The sequence below is a fragment of the Numenius arquata genome, chromosome 2, assembly GCF_964106895.1.
Source record: "Numenius arquata chromosome 2, bNumArq3.hap1.1, whole genome shotgun sequence".
Taxonomy (NCBI): Eukaryota; Metazoa; Chordata; class Aves; order Charadriiformes; family Scolopacidae; genus Numenius; species Numenius arquata.
Window position 1 is genome coordinate 44,149,902 of NC_133577.1, and position 17,446 is coordinate 44,167,347.

General features: G+C 39.8%; 1 protein-coding gene across 1 annotated transcript in view; it reads right to left on the minus strand.

Annotated features, from left to right (window-relative positions):
- USH2A (usherin) overlaps positions 1–11,978 on the minus strand; it is a 390,721-nt gene extending 378,743 nt beyond the window's left edge. Inside the window, exons 1-2 of the mRNA XM_074166292.1 lie at positions 11,494–11,978; positions 6,051–6,216 (exon numbers count right to left, since the gene is read on the minus strand). Coding sequence (XP_074022393.1) covers positions 6,051–6,216; positions 11,494–11,978 — 651 coding nt within the window. The remainder of the gene's footprint in view (positions 1–6,050; positions 6,217–11,493) is intronic.
- Between the last annotated feature and the right edge of the window lie 5,468 nt (positions 11,979–17,446).

A 17,446-nucleotide genomic window follows, 5' to 3' on the forward strand; every position in this document is an offset into this window, starting at 1 on the left:
CTCATGGGTTGTCACATCATTGCTAAACTGAACTCCAGATAGGGGAAATCTGACATATTTACTTTGCCTGGAAATCAGTTTTCTCATCAAAAAAACCCTAAGAGGTTAGACAGTGATGAGCTATCTTTAGTAAATCCACACTGCATTTTATCCCCTTTTTCATTTGGCTCCACATCTTTATCTATTCCTTCAAAGATCTTTTCTAAATCCTTATATGCCACTGTGTCAAGACAAATAGGCCTGCATTGCTAAGATGCTTTTACCTTCCACTGGTTCTGGCTGGGATGGAGTTAACTTTCTTCACAGCATCCTGTATGGTGCTGTGTTCAGAATTTGTGGCTAAGACAGCATTGATACCACACTAATATTTTGGCTACTGCTAAGTAGTGCTTGAATAGCGGCAAGCCTTTCTTTTCCCACTCCGCCCCACCATCCCACCTCAGTGGTAAACTAGGGTTGGGCCAAGAAACTGGGAGGGGACACAGCCAGGACAGCTGACCCAAACTGACCAAAGGACCATACAGACCATACTGTATTACCTCATGCTTAGCAATAAAAACTAGGGTAGGAGGAGGACTTTGGGGAGACAGGAGTTTACTGCTGCTGTAAACAGGTGCTGTAAACAGGTGGCTGCTGCTTGGAGACCGGCTGGGCAATGGTCTGCTTGTGGGAGGTGGCAAGTGACTGCCTTTGCATCATTTGTTCCCCTCCCACCTTCAGCTGTTAAACTGCTGCCCCATGAGTTTTCTCACTTTTGCTATTGCTGTTCTCTCCGCTGTTCCACTGGTGGGGATGAGGGGGTCCTAGGTGCTTGATTGCTGGCCAGCATCAATGCATGTTACCTTTCTTCTTAAATGTAAGCTTTATAGCTCCACCTCTGACTTGGTAGATTTGCATGATATCTCTTTGTCAAAGGATTTCATGGACCAGTTCTTTGAAAATTTTTGGACAAAGACCATCTGATTGCATCAGCATGTACACAATAAGCTTGCAAATTCCTGTTTCTACCTCTTTATAATCATTTCTGTTTTCATACATTCATTTCTGTTATCCAGCTTTCTTTTGCTCTGTGACCGTTATCATTATTCTTACTGAAAATAGAAGCAAAGTATGTATATAGTTTGGGGAACTTACTCAAATCATCCTTAATCTCAAGCACACTTTCATTGTACACAGGTCTTGCCTTCTTACACCAAAAAAAAATCTTAAGAACTTTTTACCATTTAACAGTCATTCCAAAGCCTAATTCAGCTTGACATCTTTACAGCTATTTCTATTCCTGTGTAGCATTCTCTGTGAATTTGCTTCCCCATTCCCCAGTGCTTGCACGCTCTTCCGTCTCTAACCAGAAAGGTGCTTATTCACTCAGATAAGCCTGGGCTCTACAGGTCCAATTTTTTCTTTGTAAAGGCCAGAGATTCCTCTTAATTCCATTACTTTTATTTTTAATAATCTCCAAGCCTTTTTTCCATTCAATCTCTGGGCTCCGCAGTTCATCTGAAGTAGTCCGATCTGTTCCATTTGAAATCCAAAAGTGTACCTACAGAACCACAGAGCTGTTCATTCTTCCATATTGTCTGAACCTCATTATGAGTACTCAATATCATTTTTGAGAATTGCCTCTCTAATAATGCCCTCATCACTTAACAAAGTTTGTATCCAGACTTTCTGATTCAGTAACTAGTTAATGAAGAAACCTTTACTGCAGAACATACAGGAATGTTTGGGCCCTGCTCTTGTTAGTAGAGCTTTAATTTCCCAGCTATAAACTGGAGAATAAGTCTCTGCAATGACACAGTTCTTAGTAGTAGTTCTCTCTAATGGATTACACACCTAAATCCAAACCCAAGGATTTAAATTCCTAGATTACCTCATTAGAATTCATTTACTAGCCTTCTCTTCCCCTAGAATTATTTTATTCCAAGGAAATTATTTTCGATCTGTACTTTTCTTCCTTCTTTCCTTCCCTCTTATCATTTAATTACTATTTGGTGCTATTCCACCAGTTAGCGTTCATTTCTATCATTCCTGAATAGGCATACCTGAATACCTATACCTGAATTCCAAACTTATCTGCCATCCATATTTCTGTTCTCTCTAAACTCAGTTTCACATCTGCAATCAGTACTTCACACTAACCTGTCATGGTGTCTGTTGTGTAGCATTTATGCACAAATATTTCAGTTTTTTCTACTGACCACAAGAACTCCCCTGTTTGCAAGCTCTCAGCTCCTACTGACTGCTCAGCTTCAGAGACTTTTAGCCCAAATCACTTATATTAGGTATACCTGTGTTCAGAGACGGACTGGGACCCTAGCTCCTCAGCAGAGCGGTCTGTCTTACACTCAGCTGCATCAAACACACACTCTTCGTAAACTACAATCAACCTGCTAATAAACAAACATAAAAATTCACCAATCAGTCCTGAACACTTATCAAAACTGAATCCCACAGTCTCTCTTAGCTGTTATTCCTGTCACCAACTTGGCATGCAAAACCTTGTGCCTCAATCTCTGATTCTTTAGTTGCAGCCACTGGGAGTGCCAGAGAGCCTACCCCTGTCCTTCACCCATGAGCTGTCACAACCAAGATGCAGAAATTCCCTGTGAGCCAACAAACAAGAATTGCTTTTTTCTGAGGGGTAGGACCCAGTAGCCACCCCTATTTTCTAACTATACTAATAAGCACTAGCATTCAGTAAAAAACTTTTGTCCCAAATCAGACTCACCCCAAATTAGACATATATGTAACTTGGTCTGCAGTCACTGAGCAACAAAACATCGTGCCAAAACCTTTTTTTCCTCCCTGTCTACCAGTCTAACATGCAATACTGTGCATGGCTTTGAACAATACTTTGCAATTCACTGTGGAGAATATCCACTCAAGTTTATATCCAATACAATTTACAAGTAACTATTTTGACCCACTGTTGTCACCAGTGTTTCTTACACAGACCTAAACCACTACAGAATTTAAGAGAAAAGCTACACTGTTAAAAAGCTTTGTAGTCTCAGGGAAAACAAAGACCGCATATGCTTCATCTACCAGAAATGTCATGCATCTTGAAGGCCAGGGATATTAATTGCAGCATTTACTACTTCTGACTTAAATATTTTGGAAACCAAACCATCAATAGGTTAGAAACCCACACCTCTGGCATAAAGTTAAAACACTTTCAATTAAAAAAAAAGGAGCTATTACCATATACAGCTTCAGTTACCATCAGTATCTGAATTACAGTACCTAAAAATTGTAAAAGTACATACCTTTTTTAAAAAAGAATCTGAATAACTTATGCCTACTATGCTTCATGCATAGAGAATATAATTTCTTCATGTAAAATTCTGTTTAGCATAGCAGCAACATGTCCCAACCCTCTCTGTCTTAAATTTACAGATAAGGTTTTTAGGGGTCCTACAACTCCAAATGTGGCAATGTTGTTATTTTCTTTTTTTTAAGTTACACTTTTTCCACATATACAAGTTCTGTTACATGCATGAAAATATCCATTCCATATCTTCAACTGTCTTATCAGGAACGCTACTTAGTTGCCCCATAAAGAACATTCACAAACATTATTTTCTTTTAGTCCAAAAAGCATATCATGAAAGCTGTCAAACAGATCTGATTTTTTTTTTTTTTTTTTTACTTCAGGACAAGTCACCCAGCTCTGGCTAGATCCCCAGTAAAAAGAATGCCAAACCACATTCCAAATTCTGTGAAGTACCTAAAAAGGTGCTGAATCTACTGTTAGTTTAGTTAAACCTAACAGCTTGTGGCTGAACATCACAGCCATATACATGACATTTCACATCCAACAACAATTTCCTTTTTGTTTCTGTAGAAGGAGGTTATACAGCAACTACATTGATAACACCATAACTACTTCAAAATTAGTATAGCTGTAGGATGACTGCAAACTTTCCTACTTTAAAAGCCGAAGAGCTCAGTCCTAGGGGTTATCTTTGCTAGAAAATAAAGTTTATGCCTGTAACAGTGACACAGAACTGAGATTTCTAATCCTTTACAGGTATTAGAGGCAGTTTCATCTCAAGACAGCATGGAAGTCTATATGGTCTAACTTATTTGGAAAAGCTCAAAGTAGTAGTAGACCACTATTGATTGGGCTTGGCCGCCCCTGCTGCCTCTAGCCCAGGTAGCTCACCTACAGCCCACAGAAGGGTCTCTCCTCCACGCTGCAGTGCCCATACCTACTGCACGGGGATTGCCCAGGGAAAAGGCTGGTTAGGCAGAGAAGTCAAAAGTCACACTTGTGGTAAGATCATGTGATTTGTACTTCCAGGTGTAAACTCCAGGCTCTCCCACTGCCTTTAATTAAAATTATTAATGGTTACAAATCTACATAGCGCTTTGTCTTCAGAAGACTTTTTCATCAGCTTAAGGAAACACCTATAATGAAGTATATATCATCATGACATATAAATATATAATATCATCAGCTACTACTATTGTCTGAAGACACAGACACTTCCAAATGAATGTTACTGTTGCATATTTTTGTATGGTCTCTGTCATCTTTTCCCTTTCTGTTTATTTCTCCATTTATAGAAAAAATGCCTTTGGACAGCTGCTAAAAGACAAAAAACAACAAACTTTGCCTAAAATTTCATAGCCAGACCTAGTGCTAAATAGATCATGCTGCAGCCATCGTCATCTTTAATGGAAAGTTGAGTCCTACAATACCACAAATCACAGGATGTGAGGTTCTACCCTGAGCTCAGAGACTTGGGAAAGGTATTAAGCCTGCAGTCCCTTTAAGGGTCTAGAAGCTACACTTCTTTACTCCTGCTATGCTTTGAAACACTTTCCCCAAGAAACAAAGAGCCAAATCCTACAGAATGCTTGAGGGTTCTTTGCAATACAATTTAAGATACACGTATTTAAATCCAGCCCTTTCACTCTTCACTCTGCTATCCCAGGCTTTAGCAGTTACTGAGGCTAGTAGAAAATGTGGCTGACAGCAGCAGCACTAATATAGCACCCTTAGGGTGTTTGAAGTGTAAAGTTCATTAGTTCTACCTTAAGGTCACTCTTTTAATCCAACAGCCAAAATCTTATTCACACTACCATACTGTTATCCTGGAAAAAACAGAACTGAAAAAAAAAAAAAATCAAGATGTCAGCTTAGATACTTCTTACAAGTGACAAGATCAGCACTAAAAATCCAAATCACAGTCAATACCTTTTAGCAAGTTTCAAGAAAGCAGTAAAACTATTCTTGATTGTGCTGTAAACCAAATGAAATTTAATAGAATGGATAAAGGAAATGAAGGAAGGAGAAGATAAACATTTCAATACCTGATAATTGTGTTTTATAATTATTAGTTGAACTCGGCTTACAAATAGAATTTACTAGAGTGTCTGTTGGGAATTACAAGACATGCAAATAACTGAATTTTAATTTCTTCTGTGTTTGTTTACTGATTTTTGTACATACAGTTTAAATTTTAACAAACTCAATTTTGCTTTATCCTCAGTGGATATTTGTATACTTATTAAAAAGATGTCAACAGAAGACTTTTGGAACACAAAGATTGTGTTTTAACAATTCTGAATCGTATTTTTAAAATAAGAGGTAATAACTCTGTAACGTACTAGCTTGCTTGCACCTGCATAAACTCATACGTGTTTACTTATGTGCACTGTAAGTTTTTAAAATTAAGTGGGACATACCTCTAAGTACATTAGCATGTATAGATGAGGATAACATTCTCTTTTTTAGGAATTAATCTGAGAGACCCAAGACTTATTGATAAGATTAGAAATAAGTAGCTTTTCTTCACACCAAATACTTGTGTTCCTAAGGGTGAGAATCTTCAGTCTTGTTTGTTCAGACCAAGCACAGCACTTTTTCCAGTGCGAAATTAGCCATTGCCTCAAAATGAGCTCCCAAATTAAGAGTCTTACCTACAAAACTCAAGAGTTCTCTCTTACATCCCTCAGTTTACCCTTTTATATTTGTGCAGTTATACCATTCTCAAACAAATATTGTATTTCAACAAATATCAAACGGTTTTTATTTTACTCACCTGCACACTAAGATGAATCCATTTCTTCACAAGAATTCTCCCCAGTGTCATTACTTTTATTGGTGGCTGCAAACCATTTACTGTGCGATAATAAAACATGGTCTCTTTCTCAGAGATTGTGAGTTTGAACACAGTCTGCCCATCAATAGCCTTTTCTATCACACACCTTTGGAAATAACCAAGAAAAACAACATAAGGTCAGAGGCACACACTTATACACATTCTTGCCAAGGTGCTATCCTGTAAAGTGATGCTAACCAGAATGCATTAAAATAAACGTTAAAAATACAGCTCTTGAGAAGATGCTCAGTGACAGTTAAAGTCACAGGATGTACTAAGTGTAAAAGAACTTTAACAAAGATATTTTCTGTCTTAATCTGTGATTGTTTGTTGTTTTTTTTTTAATTTAGTGCATGCAACCCCAGTTCACTTGAGGGTAAAAGAGGAGTCCACTTTGCCTCCTCTCTTGAGGGTTCCATGACAGAAACCACAGTGGCTGGCCAGCACTGCACAGGTCTCTGCTGCACTTTTCATACAAAGCTGTGCAACATAGTGCATCCTGTGGAGGCACTTACCTATTCCATAGTCTAACAAGGCAAATGTAATATAATCACAAAAAGCAGTGTAAATAACATGTTCTGGAAATAACTCTTTCATCTTTCCACCAGCTTCCCCTACACTCTCCCTTTGACACAGCCTTTTTTAACCTAAGAGAACCAGAGCAAGGCAAGCAGGCTACCCAGCCACTTGTTAGGTTCCACCCCCTCAAAGATTTCACATCAACATCAAATGCAATGCAGACATATAAGGTACAAAGAATACCATTCATAGCAACCCATACCGCATACCTAGCTGCTGAAATATTTTTGCCAATCCAATCACCATGATGCCAAGGGTCCTGAGAAAGCATAGTCTATATATGCTTGTTAAACAGCTATGTATTCTATTGAGGTAATCATCAGCACAACAAAATTATAACATTCTGCTCTCCCATTTCAGCTGCTTGAGAAATCCAGTCCCCAGTTTACTGACCCATGAAAAGCCAAATATTTTAACAATTACACCAGACTAAATTAGTGCACTAAGTCACAAGAGAGAAGCATATAAAATTTGTATGAGATCAGGATTTACTTACATGTATTTCAGAAAAAAAAACCAAAACCAAACCCACCTTATCTACTGATAAGCACCTTCACCTAATACACATTTATAAAAGAAAAGTATCAAAAAGGCTGTTCTTTGACACTGCCATTATTCACCAATTCACCTTTAAATCCAAGAGAAAAATTAATTCATTAACTGTTACCATCTTAGTCTGCTGGAATGTTGTCAATAAAACAATTTGCAAAATGCAGACTTCTGTTTTCCAAACCTTACTAAAAACACATTTATTAATACTTAATATATTGTTGACTGGTCTTTTCAATATTTTGTTTGCTTGTAAACATGCTAGTTTTGCTAGATAATAAATGTGAAGGAAGGCTCAGCTAAGTAGCAAAATATTTAGGAACTGGATTTACCGAGTTCCTGGATAAACAATAATTGGATAATCCAGTTTTTTGTTTATTTTTGTTATCTAAAACAAACATCCCCACATTGTTTTTATCCCCAAAGGTGTCATGACTTTAAGAAAGGAAGTGACCTTGATGTACATCACTTTGAAAACTGGAAAGAACAAATGTGAATTCTGACTCACAGTCAGAGAAAAATCAAGAGGCAGAAAACAGAGGAGGGACAAAAAAAAAAAAAGCCTCCAAACTAGTTCTAACATAGATGAAATAGGCATAAGCAGTACTTCTGACTCTGAACACGATTTTCCATTCCAGACATGATTACAGAGAGAAACCACTGTTCTTTATGAAGTTCCCAACTTCTGGTAACCTGCAGTCCCACAGAGCCAATTCCTGACTATATAATTCTCTATGGTGGGGCTGAAGGGAGAAAAAGCAAACAACACAAATTTGCTTGGTCAGCTTTCAAAGAGAAAAATATTCTAGAGAATCTAACACAGCTGCACTGTTGATCCCCACACATTAACTGGAGCACTTGCAAATGGGAACATCTGCACGGGTTCAAAAATCAGACATACGGTATCTTAAGGCAACTTCCCCTCTCAGTCCAATTCCTACTGTAAAACATCTAAATGGATATAAAATAATAGGATATTATTTTAGTCCTTTAGATAAATAAAGTTAAAAAAGTACATCTATTGCCCACTGCACAATCAGGCCATTCCCCCTGACCTTTTTGCGTGTAAAAGGCCCCAGCTCATTTCTCTCCCATCACCAACTTCCTCCAGTCATCCAACTGTCAGTTAGCCCAGTTTATTGATATAAACTGCCTTTAATGATTAGTCATATGCTAAGCTTCTACTCATTCTTACCCTATTCCATTCCAAAGGGTTATCACATATACAGTTTCCTATGTTGTGCTAAGGCTTACTTACAGGCTACATAGGCTTACTGAAAGCATTTATATTAACTGATGAGTACGTGCAGTAAGAAAGGAAACATGGAGAACAAAAAAAAATCAGGGACAAGAGCTTTGCTCATTTATTGCACTACTGCCTGAAGGAAAAGCAAATTTAAAGACTGGAGTACAAAATGCCAGTGTTTTCTCACTATTCTCTTGCTTTTCTTCAAGATTTCCAATATGAACTGACTTATACCTACAAATATCTATACCATAAATCTTAGAAGAACATTAGGGCTTAAAATACATCCATAACATGACCTGACTTTCCTCTCTCTTTGTATCAAAGTGTATTCTTTCCCAGATTCACATAAAAAAACTTACTATATGTATGACATTTATGAAGAAAATCCTTGGTGTCTTTGATTAGCCACATATATTTGCTCTCCCAGAATGTCACCATTTTTAAAGGGCCTTCAGACTTGGGATCCCTGCATCAGTATCCCTCACTTCAGCCAGCACAGTAACTTCTAGCAGAAAAATCCTGCTATTCTCTTACATGGGTACATGCCTAACAGAGAAACATCACGGTCTTTACAAGGCGGCACTGGGATACTATATAGCAACACTCCCAGCTTCTTTCCTAAGCACTCTCTAACTGCCAGACCATTTAACATTCAGCACAAAGAAACACATTAGTTTGGCATGTCCAAAAACCATGGGTCTGCTGTACTTGATGTAAGAGGCACATGTAAGATGTACTTTGCCACTAAACAAAATATCCAGTTACGTTTTCAATTATTCTACTGGTAAAATGAGTGGCTGGTTCTGGCTCATCCTCCTAGTGTTTTGGTGGCAGGACAAAAACTTTGTTAGAAGAAATCCCAGTTCCATGAAGTTCCTCCGCTGTGATAATGGGGTTTAAAAAGTCTCACAAATGACAGCTAACAAGGACAATTCCCCACCAGGGATGGCAAAATGTAGGACATCTAGTAAATCAAATTCCTTCTGCCAACCTGAAGGACTCAGTAAACCAATACAACAAAAGTAAAAATATCTTAGTTTGCTATTAAACTATTTCTCTTTTGTAGGATGCCTTCCAAGTCGAGCTTCAGCGTCTATTCAGGTGCAAGCACTGTTTTACTACAACTGGAGCTCTGTATTCCTTTTACGTAGAAAGGAAAATTAGAACACTTCTTTCTGTGAACAGTGGGGCAAAAAAGAGTCTGGACAGTGGCATATCATCCTGTCCACTGGAATAACCGTTGTCCAACTTCAGTTTACAGGACCGGGCTCTACAATTGTCATTTCTACAGGTTGAGTAGCAGCAATATCACAAGGCAGAAGAATGAAGTTATCTATTACAAAGTGAATGAAAACATTTAGATTTTAAAGGGATCTATAAAACCCACTGAACAGGAATACGTATATTGTGTAGTTATTAACACAGTAACAATGGGAGACTAATGTTTTACACTAGTCCATGGATAATCAGACATTGGTAGAGTCTGGTTTCTGCACAGCACTTAATCATTTAAAACTAAGGACATATATTTCATTGCTTTAGGCTCCATGCAAGCAAAAGCCTATTCCATTGACAGATGAGTTTCATGGATCTCACTCAACACATCACTGCAACAGCTTGCTTGGAAATTAGCAGGACATTTCTGCTTCAAGTTAGGCATATGTTCTACTGAAGACAACTTCAATATGCCTGCATGCATGTGGACATGAACTCATGGCATAGGACAACCCCGGGAGTGGGGTCTCTGCCATTCAAGATTCAAACATTCTATAGAAAATGATGTCTATAAAGGACACTAGGCTGAAACTCCAGAGACACCTTTACACATACCTTCACCTGAGCTGATTTAACTTAAGATCAAACTAAAGTCACTTTTTGCTCTGAAGATCTCATTTATTTCCCTTCCATAACCACAAATTCTACAGCTAGGTTGACTTTTTTTAAGATAATTATCCTTGCATAAATTGGACTATAATTTTACATATATCATTATAATTTTAGACATTTCTGTTGTTTCCAGTGATTTTCACACCCCTAGACAACTTGCTATTTCACAGCAGCACACAAAATAAATATCAAGAATACTACAACTGAACAGATCATGATTTTCATTCTAAGAATAAGTTATGAATACAAGTACAAAAACATTTGTGACATAGTCTGTAGGAACATACTATACTTCTTGTGTACTTCACTTTAGAGAGGATCTGCTCAACCAGGATAAGAAAGAGTAGGAGGCTCTGCATTTTGTGACAGATGAAGGGAACTTTTTTTTTTTTTACAGGATTTGTGATACATTTTTCAAAAAGCAAGTTTTTCATTATAGTAAGGGTCCAGTCAAGCTGAAGGGCCACATATAATGGCAATATTTGCTAAAAATGTGACACGTAGGGAAATAAGAGAGGGAGCATGCTTAGCCATATCTATTTTGTGAACAACTAGGAACACTTCACTAGAAATTTGCATAGTGGAATCTTTTGTTAAAGTAGCAACACAATCTCTCATTCACTCAACATGCCCCAGGATCTTCTAGAAAAACTATGACCACTCTTCTATAGCTCTGAAATACTTATTTGGGAAGATGTTTCCTTGTATGTTCTTACAGACTAAACTTGTGTTAGGGGATTCCTAAAACATTAGATAATTTTTTTTCCATCATGAAAGCAGCAAGAGCGCAAACCCCTGACAACATGTTTTTCTAGCAGCTTCTAGAAGAAGGAATGTCAATTAGAAATACAAATTACAATTTTTCAGAAAAGCCACGTACGTTATGTATGAATAGTTCCCACTGAAAGCAATTGGACTATCACCTGAGTCAATGCCACCGAAACTGTACCTACCCGTATTGACATTTGCAAAGACCCCAACCTAAATATGGCTTTAAAATGTCACAGTTTCTCACCGTACCTTTTTAAAATTTTAAATAGCTTGCTAATAATGACCATGACTACAATGATCAATTTTTTTAAGAGCACCAGGAAAGTAAACACCTTCAATACTACTTACATTACACCTTCTTTCTCAGGTTTCAACCATACAGTTAACGTAAATGAAGCTGCAAGCCTCAGGGAACGGGGAGTAGAAAAGCAATCCTTGTGATTATGAAAAATAAAACTGGAAGCATTGCCGAAGGATCCTGGATGCAAGTCCCTTTTGTCCTCTGTGATACAAGTACCGAGGCCTTCTGAAAGAAGCAGTTTGTAGGAAGAAGGCGATGACCTGTATGGACATTCCTGAACACAAAACCTCTGGGTGCAGGACATAATACTTTCAACAGCTACTGAGCTATGACAAAAAGTACTTCGGTCTGGCAGCCCACAAGTGGCTTTAGTTGGCACAATTGACACATTCTTGAAAGCTCCCACATTTTCAAGCCTAGGGAAATGTCCCTGAGAGCTGACCAACACAAAGGAGTCATAATAAGTTAAGATTAATGTTTCAATAGCATGAAACAAGAAACGACACCTCAAGGAAAGAGCCCAGCAATTCATGTTTACAAAAAAGCTCCTCCTGATTAAAGCATCCGTAAATAAATAATGATGTCCATGTCGGTAGCAATGTTCTCAGGTGGTACGCTTTAAGAGTTTATGTAGCATTTCATCTTCAACACACTTATGCAAAGACCCAGTTGCAGAGGACATCTACATCTTCTGGCCAGCGAAACGCACGTGGGTGACAGCTGGTATCTGGAAACCACAGAAAACAGACACAGTCCGTGGGAAGAACGTGCCCTTTCACACCAACGGAGGTGATGCCTCGCTAGTGATTTTAGGGATTTGAATTCCCCTTCTGAATTTCCACCAGCAGGTCCACCTGCCCCTTCCCTGGCTACAGCCAAGACATTTCTCTAAGTAAGGGCAAGGGGGCTAGGCCAGCTCGAGCCCACACACGCTCACAGCCAAGCAGAGTTTATCCCAGATCTGTCGCATCACGCGAGGCCAACGCTCGGGTTTACATTTGACAGTAAAGAGCACAGAATGCGCTCTCAAAACGTGCCACTTCAGCATCCTAACCTCTTTCCCGAGGCTTTCAAGCTAGTTGGTCGAATCTCACATTTACAATCCCCCAGGCCTTACCTCTCAGCCTCACGCCAACACCTGGGAGCTGCTGGGCACTGTCCCCACTGCACTATGTCAGGGTACGCCGATGGACACCCCCCTGCCCCCCAGCTGCAGCCTGAGCCCCCCGGCCACCTACCTACCGTCCCCTCAAGTTGACGGCCCGCTTCGTGCCTTCCCCCCCCCCGCCGCCCACCTCACGCCGCTCCTTTCAGCGCTCGGCAAAGCCGATTAGAACCACGCTCCCCATCTGTCCCGTGTGGGTATTTCTCACAGCGAACCCGCCTGCGCTGGGGCTCACCGGCAGGCCGGGCAGGGCCGGCGGCGAACCGCGGGACGGCAACCGGTAAATAAGTTGATTTACCGTTATTTACCCCGCCCGGGAGCGGAGCGAGGAGAGCGGCGCGGCGCCCGGCGGCTCCCCAAGGCAACGCCACCCGCCGTCGCCTGGCAACGCCGCAGCCTCCTCCCCGCCCCCGCCGCGGCCCCGACGGCCCCCGCCCTCCCGCCCAGCTTTAAAGCGGCAGCGGCCGTGCGGGGCGCAGAGATCCTGCCGTCTTCCCCCCCTCCTCCCCCCATCCCGGCTTCGTTTTACACGCACCCCGGGGTGAGGAGGGTGGCCCGCAGGAAGCCATTTCGCTGCCGCTCGGGCCCGCGGTATGAAATATTTAAGGCAGCCCTGGGCAGCCTCCCGCCGCCTCAGGAGGAGGGGGCGGCCTGCGACGGGCCGGGCCCCGGCTGGCCTCAGGCCTGCCCAGTTCAGGCCGCCTTTCCTGAGGGGTGCGAGCGAGGCCTTCTGCAGGGCGCGTTTGTGGAGGTCTGACTTGTAAAGTTCCACAAGCGACAAGTTAGTCAACTCTGGGTCCGATGTTCTCAAGTTTTAGGGTCAGACATTCACGGGGTAGAGAAAGGGGAATGAATTTCTTTTACACGCCACAAGTAATGTGGGAGTTTGAAGTCATGAAGATCAATGGAAGAGTACGAACGAGAGCAGAGAAGTGCCATAGCACTTGCAAAAAAAAAATGCAAAGAAGAAACATTGTCAGGACCTGTTGACATTTTTTGACATGAACCTCATTTCCCCCTTGTGTCCGGCTACACAAAGCAAACAAGCTGCAAAGTTGTCATCAGTGAGCTGAGCATGAGCTCCCATACGTTGTTTATATGTATTTCTGGTCAGAGAAATGCCAATTAATATATCCTGAGGTTATATAAAGCATCTATCAATTTCAACTTTATTACAGAAATGGCTGGTATCTTTCCTGACAATTTTGTTGAAGTACCCTCCAGTAATTTGTCACCTTAGCATGTTTGGACTTTTACTACCTGCATAGTAACAAAATTCTTTGGCAACATATACAACGGCTAAGAAATCATCCTCTGTCATAATTCTTAAAGCATTTTAACAAGCCCTTCATCCCACATCAAACAAGCTCCTTGACTGTTCATGGAACATCTCTGCTTTAATACAGATCTCTTTCCTAACATCATAAAAGATAAACAGTGATTCCTGATAAAGTGTTATCAGTCACTTTGCAGTGTTTTCATGTTCTGGAAGTCATTAAACATCATGGCTCTTTTGTCAAAATTACTTTCCTGAAAGTATTCAAATGTAAAGAACTTTGTTTACCATGAAAGGGATGGGGGGAAAACATTGGTCTGAGGCATGGTGCAACACCACAGCACATAAAGCTTTTCTAGATAAATACATTTAGACCACTGGCTACCACAGTGCCGTCAACAGTATGACAGTAAGAACATTTGCACATCAAGAACAAATCAGGTCTTGCAGAACATGATGGAGAGAGAACAGACAAAAAACAATATAGTAATAAAATCCCAGACATTAGCTACCATCAAAGAAGACAGGAACAGCTATGAGTCATGGAACATGCACCTGACAAAAATGGAAATTTATGAAGTGGCCAAAGATAGCCGACTATGACTTGTGTGTGGTTTTTGGCATTCCTGAAATACTAAAAAAAAAAAAAAAAAAAAAAAATCAGATTTTTCTCGGTCCCACGTCTTTCTAGCAACTGACAAAGCCTGCAGCAAGAATCATTGCAGGTCTGACAGGTATCCAAAAGGAAATACAGAGTATTCTGCAAATACTTGACAGCCCCATCACCTCCCAAGTGCACCATAGCATCTTTCATAGTGCTCAGTTTGGGAAAAATCACCCTGACTGCTGTTACGCCCTCTATCCCCAAAGACAACCAGCCCAGCAGAGATCACTATTTTGCCCTTTACATATTTCATCCAAATACACAAGGCAATAGTACAAACCTTGCAAAAACACATTGCAGGCCAACAGCACAATTACATAGGTCAAGGATCACTATGTTTTTCTCAAGGACACCATTGTTCATCACGGGTATAATGAATAAGCTACCTGCAGGAGATTAAAGAGATAAGAAAGCATCGAAAGGCCTTTGCAGCTGGGAACAGGCATGCAATATAAACTGTACCACATACGAAAAAACTGAGAGCGATTTTGCAGGAAATATTATGGATCCTGTTCACAAGAATGTTTTGAAGGCTCTTTAATATACACATATATAAACAGGGTATCTTACCAGGCAAGAAGGTGTGCTGGTATTATGCAATGAATTCTCGTGAAGAATTCATTATGCCCATTTAACAGAATTAGAATTGCGGCACAAGGAAAATGACCTAATTTGAACGCTTCAAGCTTTTAGTTACAAACTGCTCATCTCATCAGAAAAGAAAGCCTTCAATAGCCACAGGGGTGCTCTAAGCCACACAGATGCCAGTGGAGAATCTGACCTGTATCAGGAAGTTGTGACATAAATGGGAGACCGATCCTAATGATTCAACAGCTTATCCATGGCAGACAGTCATCCAAAAAAAAAAAAAAATCTTTCCATACTAGCTGTTTTCTTAACTCATCATTAGCAGAGTTTCAGGACCCACTCACTGCTCTAGAATGTTGGGGGAGGTTATTAAGGAAAAGAAACCAAAAAGCCTAGTTTGTTATACAGCAGTCTGTGCCTTGACTAGAAAATTTTAAGACCACATCTAAAATTTATATGCTCTGAAGCAGGGGTTTGATATGAGAAGTCGTCTTTCTATAATCAAGTTATAAGCCCCCAGAAATGCCAGTTTGCACATGCTCAGTGGAATTCAATGGAGCATCTTGTTGAAAATGGTAAAACCACAGGGACTAATTAAATTTGCATACAGGGCAAACTTTACACCACCATTTGCAAACTTTAATGTGCTCAATTTTGTAACAATGATAATATGGTAGGGAAAATAAAGGACCGAGGGAGACAGGGAATGCACGTAATACACAACGTAATACAAAACTAATATATACAAACATTGTACAAGTGCCTGTGTATTTTATACCTACACAGTGCAATACCAATTTAAAACTTAAAATTATTCCTTTGAATCATAAATCCTGGAACTATTGAAGTGGAAGTTCAGAGAGAATTCATAATTTCTCTCCCCAAAACACCATGGGTGTTCTGCACCATCACACTTGCTTTTAAATAATATTTTAATTAGTGGTGAGGAAAGTCTTGGCAACTAATTTGTTCATCAATTTTGCCTTGTCTTCTGTTCAGAGTTCTGAAAAACTGAAGAATTTTGCAGTGTATTGAAAGTTTTCATTTTTATCATGTTTTTCAAACACCTTATACCAATAATTAGCTTTTATTTGGGCAGTGTTGACTAGTGGCATGCTACTATTTTTGATATTGTGTGAAGTGACTTATATCAACTAACCCACACAGCATGACTTTCAAAGATTAGGCTCAAGTGTACAATTCAAAATTCACTTTTAGTGAATATTCATAAAGACTTGTTTTTATGAGTACTTTTTCTCGTAAAACTACACCATTTGAATATTTGCAGGAAATTAACATAAAAGATCCATTTGCATAGCCGAGTCAATATTTATTTCAAATTTAACTGTCCAGCAAAATTATTTTTTCCAATATTTTGCTAGTAATAATAAAACTACAATGCAAGTACATTTTAATAGCTGGAGGGGAGTTGATCGTGACAACCCAGGAATAATTAACAACTTACGTTTTAAAGGGGAGGAAATTCTGTATAAGCCAGTGAAATAAATATTAGAGTAAAATTTTCTGAAAGCACAGGAGGAGGCGGCAAGTATTATATAGAGCTGTTAAGAGCCTTTTAACAGCTTTAGAAGTACAGTACATCACATTGCTTATTTTAGCACCAAAAACTTTCTTTGTTACTAGAAAGGCAGGAATGGAAAGACTCTTTTAGGCAACAAGTTTTACAGGCTTCCTTCACTTGAAAATACTGAGCTGGACTGTACATCTCCGCACAGTAAATCCCATGGAATAAAACCTCTTCAAGGACTTCTTTATGCAGATTTTCTTTTGCATGACCATGGTAGCCTGTCATAATGGCCTGTCCAAACAGGAAGGGCCATCCTATACAGCTGAAACACTTGAGCTCTAATAATCAACTTTTTTGCTCCCTTCAGCATCTGTTGTTTCCTCCACACTTTCACCCACCTGAAAACATACAATGGATTGCTGCCAGTTCCCAGCACAGGGTATGTCCAAGTAACAGCTTCTCTTTTCCTATATTAGCCCATTCTCCAAAAAACATTTTCTAATCCATCCTCTGGCCTTTAACCCTTTCAATACATTATCTGTATCTAATTAATCAATTCTCTGTTTCATCAGCTGATTATCAACACCTTCTCCAGACTCAGTCAAATCCCTTCTCCTATTCTTCATTTTCCTTTAGACCTGCTCCTTTAATCCCCTATTTCTGGGCTGCCCAATCCATGGCTGCTTTACCAGGCAAGTCCATTCCATTCTCTTCTGCTTTATCATCATTGAGCAACAAGCATCCTGCTCAACATTGAGCATGCAGGCTGATCTCACCTT